This window comes from Monodelphis domestica, chromosome 3, assembly GCF_027887165.1.
Source record: "Monodelphis domestica isolate mMonDom1 chromosome 3, mMonDom1.pri, whole genome shotgun sequence".
Lineage (NCBI taxonomy): Eukaryota > Metazoa > Chordata > Mammalia > Didelphimorphia > Didelphidae > Monodelphis > Monodelphis domestica.
In genome coordinates, this window is record NC_077229.1 from 111,599,256 (window position 1) to 111,624,682 (window position 25,427).

At 37.4% G+C, this 25,427-nt stretch overlaps 1 protein-coding gene across 2 annotated transcripts in view; it reads right to left on the reverse strand.

Annotated features, from left to right (window-relative positions):
* The window catches only part of DENND3 (DENN domain containing 3), a 115,208-nt gene that overhangs the window by 20,808 nt on the left and 68,973 nt on the right, over positions 1-25,427 (reverse strand). For both annotated transcript variants that reach the window (XM_056823010.1, XM_056823009.1), the window contains exons 11-15: positions 24,745-24,848; positions 16,800-17,002; positions 14,733-15,254; positions 6,091-6,350; positions 1,284-1,454 (exon numbers count right to left, since the gene is read on the reverse strand). In XM_056823010.1, the coding sequence (XP_056678988.1) occupies positions 1,284-1,454; positions 6,091-6,350; positions 14,733-15,254; positions 16,800-17,002; positions 24,745-24,848 (1,260 nt within the window). The remainder of the gene's footprint in view (positions 1-1,283; positions 1,455-6,090; positions 6,351-14,732; positions 15,255-16,799; positions 17,003-24,744; positions 24,849-25,427) is intronic.

Below are 25,427 nucleotides of genomic sequence, written 5' to 3' on the forward strand. Positions count from 1 at the left end.
GCACTCTCTTCTCTGCATGAGCTAGCTGCCCCCACCTCCACTACAAAATCACAAAGAGTGGGTTCCATTTTGTGTTTTTGTTCAGTTCATGGGTAACTGTAGTCAGGGATGCCACTACTTGATCAAGTGTCCCTTTGTGCTTGGCTGGAACCACAGGCACACTTTTGAGCCTGGGCACATATTCAAAGTCTTTCCCTTATGGAAGGGTCTACTTAAGCTTATACTCAGATGGAAAAACTATCTAACTGGGTCAACTTCATGCCATAAGGCATTAGATTGTGAATTGGCGGGAAGAGCATCCCAAGCTGTGGAAATCATAGATCTGACATACCACAAATCAAAAGAAAATTTTATACATATAAGTGGGAAAAAGTAGACTAACAAAAATTAGAAGTATATGTAACGGCAATGAATGGATTTAGGCACATGGACTGTTTAGGTGCAAAGCTTAATGATTAGGTCTTTTAGAATGGGTCCAACCCTGTTGACTGAAAAAACTTGAAGACTTTACTAAGTCTTTTAAGTATTCAAGCTAACATAAAACAGAAAATGGCCAAAAAAACCCTATATATATGTATATAAATAAGTAAATTTATATACAAATATATATATAGCCAATTGAATTTTTGTTTGAATTAAGGAATATTTTAAAAGATCAGTAGTGTTACCATCTGTTAATACAGACCCAAGAATTCATTGACTCTATAATATAATGTTACATATATATATATATATATATATATATATATATATATATATATATATATATATATATATATAAAATCTCAGCTGAGGTCTCTTCTGGATTGGCCAAGGCCATATAGCTACATACACAGTAAAGCTTCCTTGTAACTTACTCCAAAACTAGAGCAACGAAGCTGAGCTTGGGGTTGGTGCAGTACAGGTGGAAGTTTGGGGGCATGGGCTGGAGACAAGGCATATCATCTTATTTCCTAACCCACTTCTCTTCGGGCTCCTGCTTATTTTTTCCACATGATATAGTACCCACCCAAGTGCCACTGAGTCTTTTGGAAACAGACGGGCAACATGTTCTTTTAAAGATTCTGGTAATTAAGATCTCTTTGGATCTAAATGCAAAAACAGCTTGACTATCTGCAGGAGACTGCAAAGTGGACATCAGGTTCAAATGATTGTATTTCACATGACCAGGGCCTAAGAGCTCAGCAGTTTGACATTCTGGCAAAAGAAATCGATGTGATGAGATCAGCACAGATAAAAAAAAAGGCCAGACAAATAAACAATTCAACCATTAGTTCTCTAACCTTATAATCATCAGCCATTTTCTTTCCAGCCCACATCTCTTTGACCATCAAGTGCCAAAGATCACACTCTGTTTTAAGATTAGCCTCAAAGATTTCCTTTTTGGAAAGAGTTTTAATTTTTAGAGTGGGTATCCTTCGAACCAGAAAGGCTACAGTTGTACTTTTCACTTCCTGTAAATTGAGAGAGAGAAAAAGGTGAGTTATAGACTTCCACCGTGCCCTCCAAGTGAAAAATCAAACACACAGAAATTTAAACTAATTGGAGAAGAAAGTCAATTGAATTTTTGTTTGAATTAAGGAATATTTTTAAAGATCAGTAGTGTTATCATCTGTTAATACAAGCCCAAGAATTCATAGATTCTATAACTAGAAAGAATTCTAAAGGTCATTTAGCCCAGTTCTCTCAGTTTACAGTTGAGGAAACTGAGCCCCTGAAAAGTTAAGATATGCTTAGGAGTTAATAGCTAGATAGGGACAAGCACCCTCTTAGAGTTGCTTTAATAAACACAGAAAAATGAGAATAAGGAGCATACCACTTATTGGTACATAATTCATTTCTTATAAGAGGAATATAAGGATAAACAAATATAATATTTATATTTGTAAATATAAAATAAATAAAATAAAAATAAAACATAATAAAATAAATAAATGAATATAAGGATAAACAAAAGGAATGAAGAAATATAAGCTCTTAAAAGAGTTTATTTTCTTAATACTTCTTATGATTTCTAGCAGGAGGTTTGGGAAGATTGGCCTTTGAGGGCTCTTTCAGTTCTAAATTCTATAATAACAACAACAAAATCTAAGATTTGTAGAACACTTCAAGGTTCACAAAGTGCTTTGTAAACATTATCTCACTTTTGATTCACAACACCGGGAGGTAGGTACTATGATTATTCCCATTTTACAGATGAGGAAACTGAGGCAGAAAGAGAAGTTAAGTAATTTGCCCAGGTCATACAGTTAGGAAGTATCTGAGAATAGATCTGAACTTAGGGCTTCCTGACTCCAGACATAACTAGTGTAAAGTTCTCCATGTATATTAATAGATAATTTTCCTAGATAGAAGAAAATGATTAGTTTTAGAATAAACTTTGCATTAAAAATATAACTCAAGGGGGCAGTTGGGTAGCTCAGTGGACTGAGAGTCAGGCCTAGAGACAGGAGGTCCTAAGTTCAAATCTGGCCTCAGACACTTCCCAGCTGTGTAACCCTGGGCAAGTCACTTGGCCCCCATTGCCTAGCCCTTACCGCTCTTCTGCCTTGGAAAAGTATTGACTCCAAGACGGAAGGTAAGGCTTTATAAAAATATATATATATATGTATAACTCAAATACAGAATTAAGCATGAATGCTGGAAATATATGATATAATAGTAACACTTAAAATGAACTAAACTCTAAGATTTGCAAATCAATTTTCATATATTATCTCATTTGATTCTCAGAGCAACTCTGAGAGGTAGGTGCTGTTATCATCATCCCCCTTTTTACTGAAGAGGAAACTGAGGCACCAGAGGTTAAGTGAATTGTTCAGGGTCACATAGCTAGTAAGTATCTGAAGCAAGATTTGAACTCAGTATTCCTGAATCCAAGTCTAGCACTCTAGTTACTATTCCACTTAGCTACTGAGTTTGCAGTTTCATGCAACGAAATTGTTTCTTCAGATAAGTCTCCCCAGAGATCCATGTACTAGCCACTTCCAATCAAGTAACCTGAAACCAAAAGGCAAGCAAGCCACCCTGAGAGAGAGAGACAGCAGGTGGCATGGGCATGGCAGGTCAATGTCTACCATTTCCCCTCAGACTCTAACGGAGATGGTACAGGACCTTGAACCTGAGAGTCTGGCCACCCAGTGCCGATAGCTGCCATCCCAAGAAGTACCTGAAAAGGCAGCCTGGCCACTGCTTCTGTAAGTGCTAAAGTCACATCTATCAAAGACCCAGAAGAGAGAATTCCTGTCCTCAAAGTCCTTCACACTATAAAAAATGGTTCAACATTAGAAATTGTTTTTATCAGTGGAGATGCCATTAAAGAAGAGGCATTGCCATCTGCTTTACTAAAGCACCGTAAGGACCAAGGGACCTTTGAAACTTTCCATATGTGTTGTTTCCTCCATTAGAATGTAATCTTTTTGAAGGCAGGGATGGTCTCACTTTCCCATTTGTATTCCCAGAGCTTAATGCTGGGCTCTGTATATAGTAAGGACTTAATCAATGGCAGAGAGGGGATACTTTATTATTTAATTTCTAGTTCTGACCTTTCTGAGCCACCAAATAGAGAGAATCTTGGTCTCAAAAGCCCCTGAATTTCTTTCCATGTTCTCCCACTCTCTTGGGTTAGCTGGTTTCATTTATCTGAGAAAAGACCCCTTCCCTGGAGGAAGAATTCCTTGAAGGAACCAGAGATAGCTATAACACCACCACAGAATCATTAGGATCATGGATTTAAAGCTGAAATCAAGTCCAACCTCTTCATTTTATAGATGAGAACACTGAGGCCCAGAAAGTCAGTGACTTTTCCAATTGGCTCAGAGCCAATAAATATATGAGGAAGGATATGAGCTCGTCCTCCTGACTCAAAGTGCTCTATCCATTGTGCCATTGTTGTTCACCCTTCTTTTTGAAGAGAGCCAGAGACATCGATGGGGTGAATCAACTTGCAAAGGAGCTGGATTTAAGCAACGCAGAGTTGCACAAAGTCATCAGCCTCACTCTCTTCCAGAGTCATCCAGGTCTAGTGGCAAGACCAAAGTCGGGAAGACTGGTGATGGATTGGGATGAGGTGGATGACTTTGGTACCTCTGATGTGTGTAATTAGAAATCTGCTACCCTAAAAACTACGATTCCCAGGAGCCACTGACTTCCTGTCATTATGTGCTGACAGACAGGAGAATAAATAATGTGGTCTTCCGTGGCTAGTTCTTTCCTTCTTGAGTCGGGACACTGGTGAAGCAGGCTGTTTGAACAGGTAGATTAGCCATGGGCACATGGTTTTATTTTGTTATCTTTTTATTTTGTTACTTCTAGTGATCATTAATAAATCTTATAAAATATAATATTGAAATTATTGTATATTCATTTTAATTTTTACAGATGTCTGACCAAGTTCTCAAAACTCCATAGCACCTGCTTATGCTGCCTTCATGACCCTTTGGAACAAATTGTTCTCATCTGCCCCTTCTGCCAAGGGAAGTCTTGACATGCTTGGGGTAGGCACCCTCCAACTTACTGATGGGGGTGAAGTATGTCAGTTACTCTCATCTGCCAAGATGGTTTTATTGGATTGTGGCTGCTTCACATGCTGCAGCTTCCTTTTTTTTTCATATTGTTTATTTTTGTAAATGAAGAATCTTATAAAACCAGAACCCCAAAACATATGCCCAAATAAACAACTGAAAAATCATTTGCTTTCATTTGCATTCTGATGCTAACAGTTCTATTTTTTAAGAATTTAAGTTTATTTATTCAATTAAGGATATTTTTCCATGCTTATATGATTCCTGTTCTTTCCCTCCCCTCCTCCCAAACCCCTCCCATAGCTAATGAGCAATTCCATTGGGTTTTACATGTATCATTGATCCAGGCCTATTTCCATATTATTGATATTTACACTAGGGTGATCATTTAGAGTTTACATCCCCAATCATATCCCCATCAACCCATGTGATCAAGCAGGTGTTTTTCTTCTGTGTTTCTACTCCCACAGTTCTTTCTATGGATATGAATAGCACTCTTTTTCATAAAACTCACAGAATTGGCCTGGATCTTTGTATTGCTGAGATTAGTATTATTTTTTAAACCATTACTTTTTGTCTTACAGTCAATACTAAGTATTGGTTCCAAGGCAGAATAATAGTAAGGCTAGGAAATGGGGGTTAAGCGACTTGCCTAGGGTCACATAGCCAAGAAGTGTCTAAATCCAGATTTGAACCCCAGACTTCCCAACTCCAGACCTGGCTCTTTATCCACTTTGCTCCCTCCCTGTCCAAACATGCTACAGTTTCTTGGAGCCACAAGTGAGAGTTGGGTGAAAGATGGACAGCAAAGGTGAATGAGCAGCCCTAAAAAGGGCTCACATCCAAAGTGATAGACTTCCCTGAATACCCCATCCACTGTGTTACTAAAAGAATGACTCAAGCACCATTGCTTCATACTCCAAGGGGAAGTCTTATCATCCAGGAAAGAGTCTGGTGGTGACCCCATTCACATTTTAAGAACATCTTTAGGGGGCATCTAGGTAGCTCAGTGGATTGAGAGCCAGGCCTAGAGACGGGAGGTCCTAGGTTCAAATCTGGCCTCAGACACTTCCCAGCTGTGTGACCCTGGGCAAGTCACTTGACCCCCATTGCCTAGCCCTTACCACTCTTCCGCCTTGGAGCCAATACACAGTATTGACTCCAAGATGGAAGGTAAGGGTTAAAAAAAAAAGAACATCTTTAGGGTAGCTGCCACAGTCTCCTCATGGCCCTCCTCCTTGCTAGCTGTTATAAGGGAAGGGGTTAGGATCTGAGAAAATCAGTCAAGGACTATGGGAAGTAAGGAAGACTCCTAGTGACAGAAAGGTTCTTCAGGGTGTTAGGAAGACAGCCAGCCCCAGGGTAGGAGACCATATTACTCTCCTAAACTTTTCCACACTTTCATAAAGTGATGGAATCCCACCCTGCCTTGACTCTAGTTCTTCCCCTCCTTGTGGTCACAGTTCTACACTGTGATAGACTTTTTGACAACTTCAAGTAAGATATGGAACCCTGGACTTATTCTCACACTAAGATGAGATGACAAGGCTGCCATGACTCCTCTTACCTCTATATTTCTGAAGGTAGAAATTTCCATATAGCCAGGTCTTCCTTCCATAAGGAGGAACAAGCGCTTCTGGGTCATGGCTATTTTTCCCACTCCAAAGTTCGTTTTGACCGAACTCGACAGTTTGTAGACACATTCATTTTTATCTAGGTGCTCGATGACCTGCGGTGGAAGATTGACCTCCTGGGCCTCAGCCTCTGTCTCTTTCCAGTAGTTGTAGAAATCTCTGAATGTTTCAGGGTCAATTTGCTTCTGGTGCCCTTAATTTCGAAGAGAAATTCCTCAACATCAGAGCCATGGTGACGTTCTACAAAACCCAAAGCTTCAACAGCAAAACAGCAAAACGATGCTCTAGTCAACCTAGTTCTAGGAAAATGACATCTTTAAGTGTTCTAGGTCAAGTCCTTAACCTAGATTCAGGAACTTTCAAGTGTTCTAGGTCAGGGAGTACCTGAGGTCGTGCACTCTCAAGTTAATAGTTCTATTAGAATGATAACACTAAATGTTCTTGGTCAGGGAGTCTAGGCCAGTAACTGTGTCCACATAACCTCAAGTCAGTAATTCTCTGAGAATGCCATTCTGCAGACCCTTAATTAGAACCTATTGAAAGCAGATTGATTCAATCTGAAAAGACATCTCTAAATGTTCTAACCTGGGGTCCACAGACTTGAAAGAATTCAGATGGGACAAAAATGACATTTTTATTTCAAGCTACATGGTTGTCTTTGTAATCCTATATTTTGTTTTATGCATTATACATTCAAAAACTTTATTCTAGGGAGTCCAGAGGCTTCACCAGACTGTCAAAGGGGTCCATGATAAAAAAAAGGTCACAAATCTGCTTTAGGCTCAAATAGAGATCTGAGGCGGTCTGTGCACAGAGCTGGAAAAGGTGAAAGAGTAAACCATTAGCTCCAGTTTCTACAATGGTTGGAAAAACTCTGGAAAAATCGATGGCAGCAGCTATTTGAGGGGTGGTAAACAGATGGCTCTTCTTTTGTTTATCTCCTGAGTATTTGAGGTAGATTTATTCTTGCCTTACCCCCACCCACAGTTTTTCCACCTATTGAACTATAAAGGGTTAGTTCTAAGAGGGGTCTCTGTCTCACTGGAGAGAGTAAAGGAAGAATTTAGAGGAACAAAGTTAAAAGAGAGGAGATGAACCCAGTTCCATAGACAGGATTAGCACAGAGTGCAGAATAATTTTAAGCCTTTAGAAATCAGTCAGCTATGTCTGGCAAGTTTGTTTTGCCATTTCTTCCCTTTATTATCTATCAAGTAGTATTTTTAGTCCCATTTTGCCTCTCCTGGAGAAGAAATAGATCAAGGGTGTGACTTGTTGCTGGGTCCTGGGAACTGAGAAAACTTCTGTGACCCTCACAGATGGTATCTCCCAGATGATACTTACAAAGCCAAAGTGAGGTGCATACAGGAAAGAGTCTGGAATTAAGTTATTTTGTGCTCTATCCTTGCCACTTTGGGGATATCTCTAGGCTGCCACAAATAAAAACTTGGAAAAAATGCCAAAATATCTGGTTGCCAAAAAATTAATTATACAGTGGCCTAGAGAAATGTAGTCATTTCTTTAACAGGGATTGTCAGTTTCTTTATGATATCTTCATCTGAATAGAAAGAGTTCCTGATGTTGCTAGTAGGTACAAGTATAAGAATTGAAAAGAAGGCCTACTTAGATGACTCAGGGTTAGCCCTGCAGGTAGAGGTGAGGGCAATGAGTAGAGCGGTTTAATGAATAAGGAAAGATGGGAACTGTTAGATCCTATGCTACAGAACTGGAGCCTATGCTCTAGTGCCTTCTAAAAGGAAGTCTTGAAGAGGACATTCAGGTCATTCTACAAAACCCCAAATACTTTGTGTAGAGCCACCCAACAAGGCACTTATAAGCTTAAAAATGGTGATGAGGTACCTGGTACCTCACTTCAATTTCATTAAGCATAATATTAGAGTTTTCTATAGAATCCACTGTGGCATGATAGTTTGAACAAATATTAGGACATGAATAAAAGAGTAAGCATGGTGAAAATATTAGCACTTCATCATCAGAGACTCAGATTGGGGGCCTCTGATGACACCAAGGCAGGCCCCTGTTATTGATTTAACACCATCACTGAATCTTGTGACAGTGAGGGACTGGGGCCCAATTCCTCTCAGGTACCAGGTTTGAAGATTTTACTCCAGAATCTATTGTCCCATATGAAAGCAGTTATGTTCTGTCTAATGCCTCAGTTCCTTGTAAATCAGGTCAAGCACACCAGCTGCCATTGGTACCTGAGCTCTACCCTGGAATCAAATTCCTCACTTTATTATCACTCGACCTGGGAGGAAAGGACTCTCACCTTGGAATTTGGGGGTAACACTTCTTGACATCAAGTGCTGAGGTAAAGGGGAATCTACCTAGTCCCTAACCTGGGGCTGCCTGATCTTAGAACTTACTGCCTCATATGAGGACATATCTACTCTCTCCCTAATTACCAAAATTGAGAAAACACCACCTTTCCCCTTCCTTCACCTCTGAGCACACTGATACCTCACCCTGTCTCGTATACATGTAAGTAAAAAGATATGTACAGAAGATGAAATCAAGAGCAGATACATTTTAAAAATTAAAAAGTGAAATAATCCTATCAGAATAATACAAAAGTATACTATACATTGACCAAGGAAGGCTAAGATACCAAAATGGTGGGGGGTTTTGTTGCTTTATTTAGAAGAGGATCAAAGTAGAGATAAGACCATCCTCAGAGTAGATGGGATGATAACTGATGACAGAGACGGCTCTTATTTTCTTTGTTTTCTGTGCCAAGGGAGAAAACATACACAGAGAGAAAAAAGACAGATAGGGAATTGATATACAAGAAAACTGAGAAGAGAGTAAGGGACCACTTAGTTCTCCCTGATGAAAGCAATTCATCTAGCCCTGGGGTACTATACTGTAGGCTACTAAAAGGATTGGCATGAGTCACTGGATAGGTAAATGTAGAGAACTGGAAGAGAAGGAATCACAGGACTGGAAAAGTTTTTAAAGTGATATTTTTAATGACAAGAAGAGAATGGAGTTCTGATTTTGATGTTTGGCAAAAGTCTAGAACGCATTGCTAAAGAGATGGTTAATGAACATCTAGGGGAGTAATCACAAAGAGTTCCTGTGACTTTATCAAGAGCAAGTCATGCTACAAAAACTTTGAAAGACTTTGATCAAAACAATGATAAACTGACTCCAGAGGATTTGTGATTAAATATTCCACCCACCTAAAGAAAAAGAGGTGATGGCACAGCTATTTTTTGTTGTTGTTGTTGTTGGACACAGCTATTGCAGGAATTTATTTTGTATGACTACACATGTTTGTAATGGATTTTGTTTTTCTTGCTTTCTTAATAGTGGGAGAGGAAAAGGCCGTAGGAAGAAAATTTGGAGCTTAAAACAAACAGTCACACCAGACTAACTTTATTGCCCTTTAAAAAAAATCAGTGTTTCTAATTTTAGCAGATCAGGGAAATGCTGCAGACATAATTCACTCAGATCTTAGTAGAGCACTTAACTAAGTCTTCCATAATTTTCTTGTGAAAAAGATAGAGAACGGCGGGATGGGTTAAGTGGCCAGACCCAATAAAAACGACTGATGCAATGTCAAGTTGGAAGACAGTTTCTAGCAAAGTGATTCAGGAATCTGTGTCGTTTAACATTTTTGCTAATGACTTGGAAAAAAGCAAAAATTATCTACTTATCAGATTTGCAGATAGCAACAAGCTAGGAAAAATAGCTAACACTATTGGCTGATGGGATCCTAATTCAACAAGATTTTGTTGATAAGACAGAACACTGGGCCAATTCTAAAAAATTAAAAGTTTAATGAGGCAAGTATAAAGGCCTATATGAGTGTTCAAACAAAACCTAATCAATCAACATGCTTGAGAACTTCAAGCTAGGATTGAATGAGCTTTTGTTGGCTATGTTGTAGAGGGAGATTCTTCTTTAAGATATGGGACTAGTTGGCCAAAGAAGTTCCTTCCAGATCTGAGATTCTGTATTTACCAACAGATATCTAACCATAACTTTTTGCTAACTCCAACACCTTTCACTATCCACCCTGAGTTTTCAAGAATTTGGAGAGAAAACAAGAAGAGACCCTGTCCCTGCATAAAGTATCCTAGGATTATAGAAGGGGGGTCTTGGTCAAATGGTACTTGCCAACCCTATGACTGGCAAATGACCTAATTTTCTTCTCTAATCTAGGTGAGTCAGGGTTGCCAAATGCTGAGGCAAAACTTCCTTTTCCTCCCCCTACTGTGCTTTCTCATGCATATCTACAGCAACTATAATCCATAGGATCTACTCTCCTCTGCCTTTTGTTGTTGTTGTTGTTTGTGCCAAGACTTTGTTAAACTCCCTTTTATCCTGAACATCATTTTACTTTGTGACATTTTACTTTGTGACTTATGGTCACTCTCTTCTTTCTCAAAGAAAAAAGTTCACAGTCTTTCTCTACCTCAACTCCTGTGTTCTACCTGGGGAATTCAAAATAAAACTCATGCTGAATACCCTTTAAGCACCCTGGCCTCCAGTTCATCACCTCTCTTAGTTCCCATGACCTATAAACTCAATCTACTTCAGCCATGCAAGAGCTTTGCCATACTTATGTATTTCCACTAGCCATCACCTCACTGATCCTTAACTCTGAAATTTCTTTTTCTGATCATAACCTCTTGATATGCCATCTCCCCCTCTGCCTTGTTCTTCTAAGCCTATTTTTCATCCTCACTGTGACCTTCAATCACTCTAGTCTGCCTTGTTCTCTATGACCCATGTTTTACACACCTGATTGTCATACTCTCTAATGCACCTATTCCAAAACTTCTCTATCTTCAAATGCTTTTCCAATCCTGTCCAACTTTCTTGTCTTGGAGGAAATTAGAGGTAATCCCTTATGAGCCTCCTCTCCATACATTTAAAAACCCCTACAAGGTCTCCCCATTCTCTTCTAAGGATAAGGAGGCCCTTCTTGCCAACACCAAGTCCTTTACTAGTCCCCTGGGTCCCGTTCTCTTCCATGTTTTTTGGAAGCTTCTTCTTCTGATCATTTCCTCTGACTCATGTTCAATCTCTCCCCTACCTAATTCCTTTGCTTCTTCCTACAAACATACTCAAGTCTCCTTCGTTTCTCAAAAATCTTCACTTGATCCTGCCATCCCCACTAGCTTTCATTCTTTAGATCTCTTCTCCCTAAGTCCCATGAAGAAAAAAATCAGTTATACCCACTTTCTCCATTTCCTCCTCTCACAACCACTTCCACTTCCACCACTCTAACCTGCTTTCTTAAAGGTTTGCAACAATATTTAAATAGCTAAATCCAATGATCTTTTAACAGTCCCTGTTCTTGAGCTCTTGACAATTTTTAAATATCCCCCTTTCTCTTTTAGCTTGCGTGACACAGCTCTTTCCAGGTTTTCTCCCTATGTATCTGACCACTCCTTGGTTACTTTTGTTTGTTCATTCACTTTCTCCTTCCCCCTAAGCAAACATTTACCCCAAAACATTGTTCTTAGCATTCTTCTCTTTTCTCTAAGGTACATCATCTTTGTTATAGGATAAAATATCATGCCTATACAAATATCATATACATGTATAAATGTAGTTAAGTGTGTGTGTGTGTGTGTGTGTGTGTGTGTGTGTGTGTGTGTACAGTCAGTCCTTCTTTCTGAATTCTGATTTCCTATCAACAATTGCCTACTTTTCTCTACTGCCTTCAGTGTCATCTCCATTCTCTCTAATATCCAATCTTTACCTACTAACTCCTTCACTGCTCCTGCAAATATACCCATTTCTCCTACATCATTAAAAAAAAATCACTCAATCCAATGATAGCTTTCATTCTATATATCTCCTCCTACTCCTTTCCAAACTTGAGAAATACTATACTTGGTTCCTTCCACTTCCTCTTCTCTCATTCTCTTCCAAAATTTGTGCACTCTTGCTTCCAATCTCATCATTCAACTGAAATACTCTCAAAAGATAGTAATGATCTCTTAGTTGTCTGATCTAATAGCCTTTTCTAGCATTGTCCTTCTTGAATTCTCTGCAGCCTTTGACATCACTGATTACCTTCTCCTTCTGGATCTTCCCTACGCTCTAGATTTTTGTATTTTGTCAATGCTTTCCCTTGCTTCTCTTTTCTCTTTGATGGCTCTCTTCTCAGTCTCCTTGACTGGCTCTTCATCCATGCCACACTCCTCACTTTAACTCATTTGTATATCCAATCCATCGCCAAATCTTATCATTCCTAGTTTTGTAATATGTCTTATATATCTTCCCTTCTCTACATAAGCACGGCCAACATTCTAATTCTAGCTCAGACCCTTATTACCGATCTCCTGGATTATAGTAATAGCTTTCTAATTAGTACCCATGCCTCAAGTCTCTTGTCAGTCCAATGCAACTCAGTCATATATTCCTTAATAACTGCGTAAGTCTATATGATGACTTATTAAGTTTAAAAGTATTTTCCTCTCAACAGCTCTGTGAAGGAGGTAGTGAAATACTTGCCCTCACTTAACAGAGGAGAAAAATGAGGTTCAAGGAGATTGGGTGATTTGCCCATAATTACATGACTAAAAAGTATTTGAAGTGGGATTCAAACCCAGACCTCCTGACTCCAAGAATATCACTAGATCTACTATGAAAAATAGCCTCTTGTCTAATACTCAAAGACACTTTTATTCAGACAATTCTACTGATATCCATTTTCTATTAAAAAAAAAGAACACCAAAAAACCCCACACACTCACAGAAACATAAGCTCTTAGAGGTAGCAGCTCCCTTGGAGTCCATCTAGTCCAATCAACTTCATTTTACCTATGACAAAATTGAAGTCTAGAAAGCTGAGATATCTGGCTCATAGTCACTTGGTTAATCAGCTCTAGAGCTAAGATGAGAACCTGACTCTCCTAACTCCTTGGCTATCAATTTTCTAGTCCAGGAGGGTTTGGTGGAAAGATTACTGATCTTTAAATTGATAAGTCTTCAGTCAACTAGGTGGCTTAGTGGATACTGTACTGAGCCTGGGGTTCGGAGGCCCCCAGGAAGGCCCCCTAAGAGGATTCTAGGGATCAAATATGATCTCAGATGCTTCCTAGCTGTGTGACTGCAAATCACTTAACCCTATTTGCCTCCATTTCCTCAACTGTAAAATGAACTGGAGAAGGAAACGGCAAACCACTCCGATATCTTTGCCAAGGAAACTCCAAAACGGGTCATAAAGAGTTGAACATGACTGAAACAACTGAACAACCACAAAATGGGAAATCACTTAATCTCTCTGAGGTGAATTTCCACAGCTGTGAAATAGCAACAGTAATATTTGCATTACTTATCTCAAAGGGTTAAGCCAAAAGACTCTATCAATGTGAGCTATTATTATCCTCCATACAGGATGTACTCTGTAATCAGGTCCAACTTGGCCTAAGCTTATTAGAATGGCAAAAATGGGCAGTAAAGGTGATTTATAAAAAAGAACCAGATAATCTTTGTTCTTCATAGGTAAGAATTTTTAGGTATTTTTCACTGGGTCTGAAAGAAATTTTTAATCATTACCTTCTGGCGGCCAAAAGGTGGCACTACAGTCTTTTCTACTTCTTCAGCATATCAAGAACAAAGAACAGAGATTTTAGGCTAAGAGCAGAGAAAGAGTTGCTGGTAGATATTCAAGGGTGTGGTGGCAAAGGTGGGGGAACAATGTCTACAACACACTTGTAAGTTTAATTTGCACTATTAACACCTTCTTTACTTAAGTCTTAAGTTTCAATAATCAACAAAACAATAACTCAAGCCCTGATTTTTTAGCCATTGCTGATTTGAGTTGAAAATGCCAAAGTGACATTTTACCAATTGGTTCAGCCAGTATGAACTCAATCCAGCTGCCTAAAACCCACCTCAATGGCTAGTCTTTCAACTCCATTTTACAGATGAGAAAACTGAAGATTTCAGAGGTTAAGGACCTAGTCTCAGGTCACCCGATTAAGTAATTCCAAGAGCTCAGACTTGAACTCTGATTCAAATGTTTGCTTTAAAAACCAGTAACTTTACTACTACACCCTTTACAGAAAATAAACAAGCATTATTACTATCACAGGAATCCTGCTGATAGCTAATCAATGCAGAGAACTTGTCTTAACTTATATAGACTACCATGTTATCTGAGAGTCATAATCCAATATGACTACATAAAACTTCTCTCCACTTACATATCATGAGAGCTGGTATTATGTAGCATTTCCTTTTTATATCATACCCTCGATACAAGAAACACTGTTAATGAAATAGCTGTGATGAACTGCTACTTCTGATGAGGCTAGTTACTTTCAGAGACCCATAATGGCGCCCAGCGTGATTTTCTCCCCCCAACCCCACTTTATAACTCCCCCTCTTTGACTCCCTGCCTTGGGATTGATGACTTAGGAACCAAGGCATCCCATCTCTTTAGTTTCTACAATGTGGGCAATTCCAACAACAGCAAAGTCTGAAAGCACACCATTGGTGAAGAACCTCTAAATGAGCTACAACTGAATAGGTACCATCCTGCCAAGAAGATGTTTAAATTGGGAGAACCCTAATATATTTTTCCTCTTACCTACAGTTAATGCCTCAAACAGCTGGTGGATAATTTTGATATCCTTCACAATTCCCGATTCCTGTATTCTCTTCACAAAATCATCCAGGTGCATATGCTTCTTTGGTAGCTCAAAGTTTTTCACGTGGTCATCTACCTTTGTGACTTCTCTTGGCTTTTCCATGATTTCACTAATAAGTCTTTTCAGCTCAGGCTGCCTTTCAGCTTGGGAACGCTCCGAAGAAGACATGGACTCCACCATTCTATTTATGAGATCAGCAGGAAAAATTCTTATGTCCGTTTTGTATAGACTCTGGAAATCTGAAAGTGCACTCAGGAGTTTCCCTTGCATTAAATTAATGAGTCCTCGAAGGTAGAGATACCTCGCCAGCAGCACAGAGTTATCAGATGGTGGGCAATTGATAGCTTTACTCAGAAGGTTGATAAAATCAGCATAATAGGAATGAACACACTGACTCACCAGTGGAAAATGTATTTCTGGTATCTTGAATGTGTACACTGATTTGGAGGTCAACTTTGGAACTAAAAGTCAATAACAAAAAAAAGTAAGAAAGCTTGGTGCTCTAGATTATTGTGCCACCTAACTGTCCAGTGAGTTTATATTCTAACATACACTGGCTATAGAACCAACCTCAGCCCATGTTCCTAGACCCAATGCTGTTTATAGGCAATGCCTTCAAATCCATTTTAATCAATCAGTGTTTATTAAACACCTCATTATTTGCAAGGTATTGTCCTAGGCACTGGATTTTTTAATTTAATTTTTTTCTCCTTTATTATAAAGTTGATAAATGAGGATATCTAAATATGTAAAAGGCAAGAAAAAGAGAATGAATATGAAACTGTGAACTTAAATCATATACGGTTTCTTAAAGAATGTATTTAATTAGGGGCAGCTGGGTGGCTCAGTGGATTGAGAGTCAGGCCTAGAGATGGGAGATCCTGGGTTCAAATTTAACCTCAGACATTTCCTGTGTGACCCTGGGCAAGTCACTTAACCCCCATTGCCTAGCCCTTACTGCCTCTCTTCCCTTGGAACCAATACACAGCATTGATTCCAAGATGGGAGGTATTAAAAAATGATGTATTCAATTTAATACAACAGTAATAAAACTATCCTATCTATGTCTCCTTCCGAAGTTCTTTCTGTATTCTTCTGTATATTTTTTGTGTCATTGTCTCTTTACCTTTTTATTAGTAGTCATAGTATTAGTATTACTAATTATAATAATAATAATTTAACTACCAACTCCCTACCCCCTGCAATAAATTTCAATACAAATTCTTCTGGTATTGTCCTGGATCTAGGTCAGTTCCAGAAATTTGGAAGTGAGGTCAGTTTTCAAATCTTTCCAGAGTCCCCGTCCCATCCACTCATGAAATAATTCCAGAGATCCACATTGAACTGAGATTCTCCCTCTACTATTTCCCACAGAGAGAACAAAAAGCAACTTCTCAGCATCCTTAAGTCCTCATCGGAGGCTTCCCCAGACCAAAAACTAGCCCAACCCATAGTGATAGCAATTCCAGACAGAGGTAAGTGCCCCAGCTCTTTTTTATACTTAGAAAGACCTCACAAGCTCTTAAAAAGAGAGAGAGAGAGAGAGAGAGAGAGAGAGAGAGAAAGGAAGCTGAAGCTTGCAAAAATATGGGTTATAGTTGGCCCCCAGGGCCAGGTTACAAAAAGCCCTTGTTACACTAGTACATGATTTGCTGCAGCTCAGACAGAAACAAAATGTTTCAAGTGTCAAATTGTTGATTTCTGTTTTATTGTAACTTACAGTCTAAGGGTTCTTTGGATACTTCAAGTTGACATTATAAGCTAAATTCTTTTTATGAATTCAGCTATTTCATATAATTAACTACCGTGTCATTCAGTTAGAGTATTTTAAAAAATATGTTTTATATATATATATATATATAATTTTATAATCTAAATATGTATACACTACACATATATTGATATAGGTCTAAAAATTCTAAGATCTTTTCCTGAATTATAGAAAGTTTTAGCAGCATCTATCACTCTTTGGGAAAAGAAATGACACAGATAAATCACTTTATCACCTGTATTATTGCCTTTACAACTATTCACAGTTTCTATTTTCCGAAGTGATGAATTCCTTGGGGGTAATTCAGGTATATTTATGTCTTGTAGATTTGGCATGCTCATTACCATTCGTCTTTTAGCTAACTGCTGGAGGGGAAATCTTCGAGAGGCCATTTTCTCAATTGTTGGTCTTCTTGGGCTAACAAGCATGATATTCATTCTGAAAAAGCAAACAAACTTTAAGTAACCATATTTTATAGACGTTGCAGTAAAACAAAGAATAACAAGTTATGATGCCTTACAGATCAATGTGAATAGTAGACTAAAGGAGAGAAATTGAAATTAGAACTATTAATAAAATGGCAAAAAATACTATGTAATTAAAGAGTTCATTTGGGGCAGCTGGGTGGCTTAGTAGTTTGAGAGCCAGGCCTAGACACTGGAGGTTTGGGGTCCAAATCTGGCCTCAGGCATTTCCTAGCTGTGTGACCCTGAGCAAGTCACTTATCCCCCATTGGCTAGCCCTTACCACTCTTCTGCCTTGGAGCCAATACACAGTATTGACTCCAAGACAGAAGGTAAGGGTTTAAAAAAAAAAGTTGATCAATGAGCATTTATTAGGTACCTACTATGCACATGGTGCTAGACTATTATAATGTTTAAACTTGTATCCAAAAAGAACAAAATAAAAACTCAGAAACTCAGCAGTTGTTTAAATGTCTAATATCTTTAGCTCTAAAAGTCTCTAAATTGGATATTTTGTTTGTTTATGTAACCTGCCTCAGAATGTTTTTAAATGCACAAAATACATGGGATTGGCTAAGGAAATCAATAAATTAAGGTACTGCCATTGAAATTTTTAAAAATGTCATGTGGAAATATATTTTGTATTCTCCACATGTATAACCAATATTAAGATTGCTTTCCTTCTCAATGGAGGGAGGGGAAGAATGGAAAAAGAGAATTTTGAACTCAAAAAATTTTTAATGAATATTAAAAATTGTTTTTGTATATAATTGGAAAATATTTTTAATTTAAAAATAAATTTTTTCCATTTAAAAAGTAAAATTTTTTCATTAAAAAATTCTAAGTTCCAAATTCTCTCCTTCCCTCTCACTTTCTCTTTCCTTCCCCCTCCCTAAGATGGTAAGTAATCTGATACAGATTTCATATTTATGCAATCTTGTAAAACATTTTCCCATATTAGTTAATTTGTGAAAAAGATCTCAAACCAAAAAAAAAAAGAAAGAGAAATATAGTAAGTTTTTGCTCTGTGTTAAGACTCTACTAATCCTTTCTTTGGTGGACCAGATTTTTCATCCTGAGTCTTTGGGTCTTGGATTACTTTACTGCTGAGAACAGCTAGGTCATTCACAGTTGTTCATCAAACTATGTTGCTCTTACTGTATACAATGTTTTTCCTGGTTCTGCTAACTTCACATTGCAGCAGTTCATATAAGTCTTTCCAGATTTTTCTGAAAGCATCCAGCTTCTCATTTCTTCGAGCACAATATTATTTCATCATAATCATATACCAGAACTTGTTCAGCCATTCTCCAATTGATGGACATATCCTCAATTTCTAATTCTTTGCTACCACAAAATTAACTGCTCTATTTTTGTACAAATAGTTCCCTTTCTATTAAAATATTTTTTTAATTTAAATTGAAACCCCACACACACAATTTCATGGTCCCCTGAATAAGAATGCATATGCTAAATAAATCCAATTTAAGATATTCCTGGCTTAACTGATCACCAGACCCAGAAAAGGTTTAATATTTTAAGCATGGTTATATTTTTCTTCTGGGAAAATTCTAAGAAGGATTATCAAAAGAAATGGTTTGTGAACACCAAGAAAGGAATTGGTAATTTCAAAGAACAAAGTTTTACCAAGAACAGGCTATGGTGCCCTATCCTAACTTTCTTTGTTTACAGAAATCCTAAGTTAACGCATGTGGGGAAATGCTGTGGCTAAGGTTTCTCTGGATTTAAGCAAAGCTTTCAATGAAATATCTTATATTCTTATTGTGGAGAAGATGGAGAAAGGCAGACTACATGACCATACAATTACATAATAGAATTCAGAGGTGGCTGGATGTCCAAACTCCAAGAGTAGTTGTTAATAGTTCATGTGGCAGAAAGTCTGCAATACGGTTCTCCTGTGTATCAGTGATTTAAGTAAAGGCATAGATGGCATGCTAATCAAATTTGTAGATAATACAAATCTGGAAGGAACTGCTAACAGTGGATGATAATCAAGATACAAAAGATTCTTAACAGAGTATGGCAGGGGTCAGCAAACACCTATTTTCACCCACAAGTTAAGAATACCTTTTACTTTTAAAATAAAGCTTAATTATATTTTAAAATGTAAAAAACATTCTTAGCTCAGACATTTTAGAAAAAGTCACCAACCAGCTGAAGTAGGATGACCCCTGAACTGAAGAGAATAAAAATATAGAGTTAATTATAAAATATTGTATATGGAAACAAAAAATTTACTTTTACAAATACAAAACTGGAGGGTGGAAAGGGATGTGAGGAGGGAACGATTAGAAAGCAATTGTTCTGAAAAAAGATCTGAAGGTTTTAGTGGATTGAAAAATGCATTAGCTGCATGATGCTGTAGCCAAAAGACTCCAAGTAATAATAATGGGCTGCATTAAGAGAGTCATAGCTTTCAGAAATAAGGAGATGATAGTCTCACTGTAATCTGCCATTACATTGAGATCACATATACATCAGAACATTAGACTATAAGGGCAACACTTCTATTAAAGTGAGAAATAAATGGTATGAGTATTTTATTATGTATAAGAGAACCAAATTTCACTGATGCAAGACAACCAAATCAATATGGTGTCAGGAATCAGAAGACCTGGACTCATATTCTGGGCCTGCCATGTACCAACTGTATGATACTGCCCATATTGGTTCATCTCTCTAAGCCTTAGTTTTCACATCTGTAAAACAGAATACCATACGCTTGCCCATTCTGTGCAACTTCTGTCTGTGTGCTTCCAAAAATTCATAAGCTGTTCACCTCTTGTGCTACAGCACAAGCCTTCCTGGCTTGCTCCTGACATTGAAAGGATACCAGAGGAGCTATCTACCCATTATTGCTAAGTTAAGTAGTCCATTTTCTCTTCCACCATTTTTTTTTCTGTAAGCATCAAATGAGACAGTATTTATAAAGCTCTTAGCACTGCCTGGCACATAGTAAGTGCCTACTCGGTCCTTGTTATGTTCTTTCCTCACCACCCTACATTCCTTAGATGACATATTTTATTTATGTTCTATGTTTCTCATTGGTTCTGGACAGCACATAGATAAAATGCCACACTGTACCACTCCATTTTCTTCTGTGTGAGATTTTCCATGACTGGGAAAGGCTTTAGCTTGAAAAGAGGCCAGAAATACTAATGTGTTGTTGAATGGATTAAACTGATCTAACCATTCTGGAAAGCAATTTGAAACTATACCCAAAGGGCTATAAACCAATACATACCTTTTGATCTAGTAATACCACTATTAGTATCCCAAAGAAATAAAAAAAAAGTGGGGAAAAGACCTGCTTATACAAAAATATTTACAGCTCTTTTTTTATGGTGGCAAAGAATTGGAAATTGAAGGGATGGATGTACATCAATTGGGGAATGGCCAGGCAAATTGTGGTATATGATGGTAATGGATTGTGGTATAAGAAATAATGAGCAAGATGACTTTAGAAAGTGCTGGAAAGACCAACGTTAAATGATGCAGAAACAGGAAAACATTATACACAGTAAAAACAATATGGTGGAATGATCATAGACTTAGATACTCTCAGAAATACAATGATCCAAGACAATTCTGAGGAACTTATGACAAGAATGCTATCTACCTCCATAGAAAGAACTGTTGAAGTCACTATGCAAATCAAAGCATATGATTTTTCACCATAGTTTATTTGAATTTTTATTTTGGGATTTGGGTTTTGTATGATTATTCTCTTACAAAAATGAACCATATAGAGATATATTTTGCATGATAATGCATGTATTTTACCCAAGCTGAATTGCTTGTCAGCTCTGGGAGAGGGGAGGGGAGGGAGAGTAGAAGACAACTTTAGAAAATGTTGAGTGGAAATTTGTTATTACATGTAATTGGTAAAATATCTTCATAATAAAATTATTTTTTAAATTAAAAAAAGGAGGTCAGAGAATGCAGAAGGCAGAAATGAGGAAGAAAGAGAGTTCCAGGCATGAAGGGAAAGTCTGTGAAGATGCTTAGAGTCTGGATATGGAGTATCATTTTTGAGTAACAGCAAGGAGGCCCATACCAATGGATTGTAGAGTATGTACAGGGGCAGGGACTGTCTTTCTTTCTGCCTGTGTTTTCCTAGTATTCCTAGCACTTGTCTTATAGTGCATAGCATATAGAACTTAACAAAAACATATTGACAGACTGACATGGAAGGGAATAAGGTATAAAAAGAAAGGTAGGAAGAGGCCAGGTTATGAAAGCCAAACATGATTTTAGATTTGATCCAAAGGGACTAGGGAACCGTTAGAGTTTACTGAATAAGAGGTGACATGATCAGACTTTGATTTCTACAGAGATGGCCCATATAAAGATTTAGGAGAGTTGGCAGCATAGGCATATAGGTTAGTGTTTGTGATTTTTGGGGTCCCTTTTTGGAGGGGGGTATTATTAAGGTCTGAGATTTTTCTATGCTTTTTCTATCTTTCTGTCCTTAGGGTACATTGCATATGGAGCCCCTAGCACTTTCACACATATGTCTCCATCCAGCATGAAATCTCATTTCCATATACTTGCTCCAGTCCAGCTGTTTTTTCCCTTCTTTACTGCCACTTCTACTTCATCCACCAGCATATCTGGGATAGTAAAAAATCTTTATATATCTTTTTCATTTTTGTCCTGGAATGACCTGGCTCAGTTAGATCTCATACCAAGCTTTCTCTACACTTGCTTTATGCTCCACTGCTTCTTGTCCTTCATGAGATGATACTGCTCATTTACTACTTTTCTTCACAAGATTATACAAATAAGTTTACATCATAAATACATGTTGCCTTTGTGCCATCTCTCTCCACTTGGCAAGTAAGTCATTGTTTGCTGAATAAGTTGCTTTCAGGGATTTGTTGGTTTTCTTCTTGTAGCAACATATTTATAGCAGATATAATGACATGGCCAGTCATCTGATCATGAGTGTTTCTTAACTTGGGCTGGTTCATAAATGCCAGATCATTGCCAGATGCAAAACTTTCACTTTGCATTCATTTCATTCTATGGGGACACACTTGCTGGTTTAAGAATCAAGACTCACCCTCAAACCACAAGAAGACACAAGAATAGGACTCTAGTGGAAGGGTGTTATTATTAATTATTATAGTTTTAAGCAACTTCTATATAAAATTATGAAATCAATGTTGATGGGACAGTTAGGTGGCACAATAGATAGAGCACTGGTCTTGAAATCAGGAAGACTCATCTTGAATTCAAATCCAGCCTCAGATACTTACTAGCTATGTGACCCAGAAAAAGTCACTTAACCCTGTTTGCCTCAATTTCTCATCTGCAAAATGAATTGGAGAAGGAAATGGGAAACCACTCCAGTATCTTTGCCATGAAAACTCCAAAGGGGCTCATGAAGATTTGGACATGACTGAAACAACTGAACAACTATAACACCAATCAGTGTTGATACCATTACCGAAATTCATTTCCATTTCTGATGGCTATTACTTGTTTAAATAGCTCAATATAACATTGTATGTTCAGCATTAATTTTTCTCATTAGCATTCTTTTTTCTAACTTTTTAGTAATCTTTTTCCCTTATAAGCCAAATGATCTAACCTATTAAGAATAGGTGATTCAAAGATAACATTGCATCAATAAGAACTATTTTTCTTCAAGGCAAAAATATAACCTTTATTTTTGAAAAACTGTTATTTGGTGCTTGCCCTAGATAGCATATATTGATTCTTTTCTTTAAAAAAATTTCAAGATATAAAAGAGAAGTCTTTGGTTTCTCTTTGTTTTTCTCTGAACCATGCCTTTCCATCTATTTCTTACCATCCTAACCTTTGCACACCTTTGAACTCAAGTCACGTATTATCAAAGTATATACCTTGATTTAATTGGGAGCATCTTAAAAGATTTCATTCATAGAATTTCTCTATCTTTTCACCCTCAGCAACGTTGGTTGATTCATAAACTGAAATTAATATCCATGGAGGTCTTTTTGTAAGTACTTGTCATAACTATTACTAAATGAGTTGACCAGCTGTTCCATGAAATAACATTTTTGTTTCCTTTGGATGTACAATAAAAACATCTCTACCAACTCCTTTCGAAAGTGATAATGTATATAAAAATGCTTTTGAGATTATAAAGAATGACCCCAAAGTAATAATTATAATAATTAATAGTTATAATAGTAGTAGTTACTTCAGTACATCAATGATCCATGATTTCATTGTTGTATATACTCTCCCCTCACATACAAATGGCAACATTTCTATTTTTCTTTGTTCAGTTGTTTTGATTGTTTGACTCTTTATGGCACCATTTGGGGTTTTCTTGGCAAAGATACTGGAGTGATTTGCCATTTCCTTCTCTAGCTCATTGTACAGATGAGAAACTGAGGCAAATAGGGTTAAGTGACTTGTCCTGAGTCACACAGTTCTTCCTAATTATAAATGATCAAAGCAACACCTGGTGAATGGTCAACTTAGGCTGGTTCAGGGAGGGTGGGGAAGAGGTGGGACACTTGGATAAAACCTATCAATGAAATAAATTAGATAATGGGATACCTAGAAGGAAACACAGCAGGAAAGATTTGAAAGTTTTGAGTGTATTTATTAAGTAGATATGAAGAAAAATAAGCAAAACATATAAGAGACTTTGATTTCATTTATATACAATCTTCTTCTTTGAATATGGAAATGCTTATTTTATTTGGCTTTGTAAAAATTGTCATTAACAGAAAACATTTTTTTAAATACAGAAACAAACAAAAAGCTTAGGCTGGTCCTTTAAGGTCTGATGCAAAATTTTCATTCTTTGGGGACATACTCTTAATGTAAGAACCAAGAGCCTCTGTCAAGTCACAAAGGTACCCAAGAATACTACTTCAGTGGATGATTATTATTATAGTTTTAAGCAATGTAAATTAAAAAAAAACATAATTTGGGATTAAAATGGGGCTATATGGAAATAAGTTTGAAGTAATCACTGACCATCTTATTGTATCATCTAATTGTAACTTTCATATAGGGGGAATATATAATGGAATTTTCTTGTAATAATCTTCATCCATTTGAGTTCTGCAGAACCTCTCAACATCATACAGGAGTAATCATCAGCTCTCAAAGGCTATATGCTAAGGAAATGTAAATTGTGGAAGGTCCATCCTACAAACTAGAAAGACCTTAAGTATGGGCCCTGTGATCCTGGTGATCAAACATATGTCTATTGTTAATGACTAGCCTACTTAAATGCAGAAAGACTCATCATCCATGTTGGTAACAGGGAGATGTATTTTTCAGCCAAAAGAATTCTTGAAAGTCATTTACTATGTTACAGAAGAGCTTAGAAGGGTTGAAGGAGCATGAAAGAACATGAAGGGTTGAAGTAACTGTCTATCCTACCATTCATTCATTTAGTTTTGTGGATTTGATTTGGGTTATAATTCCTTGAGAGGATTAACTAAAATAGATATTGAATGCATTCAGTAATCCCTTAAGAAATGAGAGTACACTAAGATAAGTATGAAATAGTTACTCCATCTGATTCTGGATTTCAGATAAGAACAACAGTTTTTGAAATTTACTATGAAGTTTTTTAGTTAAAATAAAGAAATGTTTCTTTTACATTTACTATCCCAATAAGTTATAAATATGATACAAAAACCCAGACATAAATTAAGTCACAAAAGAAAGAAAAAAGTGTACCTGTCTTCCTCAGACTCAGTGCTAAGTTCCATTTGAGCAAAGGCATCCATACTTCTATTAAGACGAGCTTTAAGGAACGAATGAAATATGTAGGTCTCTAACACCTAAAATACATAAGAAAATTTTAATTATAACTAAGCAAATTCAAGTGTTACACAGTTTCCTTCTTTTCCAATGACCTCAGTTCCTAGCACACAGGCACTTAATAATCATTTGTTATTAATTAAATACCACATTTGGACAACAATGAAGAAGGGCTGTTATGGATCTGACTCAAATGATTGAGGTGAGAAGTAAGAATTATAGGTTGTTTTCCCTAGAACCAAAGAAGATGTGGAGGGAGATAATCATCCCAGAAAGGGGATAATCAACTAAGGGAACTTTGGGAGATGGACATTATAGATGGCTCCTTTATTGAAGGATTATTTTGGCTACCATGAGCCTTGATCTGGCCCTCTCCTCTCCCATTACAGTTAATTGAAGGGACCCCACCTGAGAAACACCTCTGGTAGGGCCCTTCACTAACTCATGACTAACAAATTCCTTCCTTCAATTGTTCTAAAGCCCTAAATTTCTCCAAGGGAAAACCTCTTCCCCTTTCTACCTCTTTCTCTAAGTTCTTACCTGCTTTAGTTCAGTACAACTCTCTGGTTCAAAATTCTCTTCTGCCATTTGGAAGACCC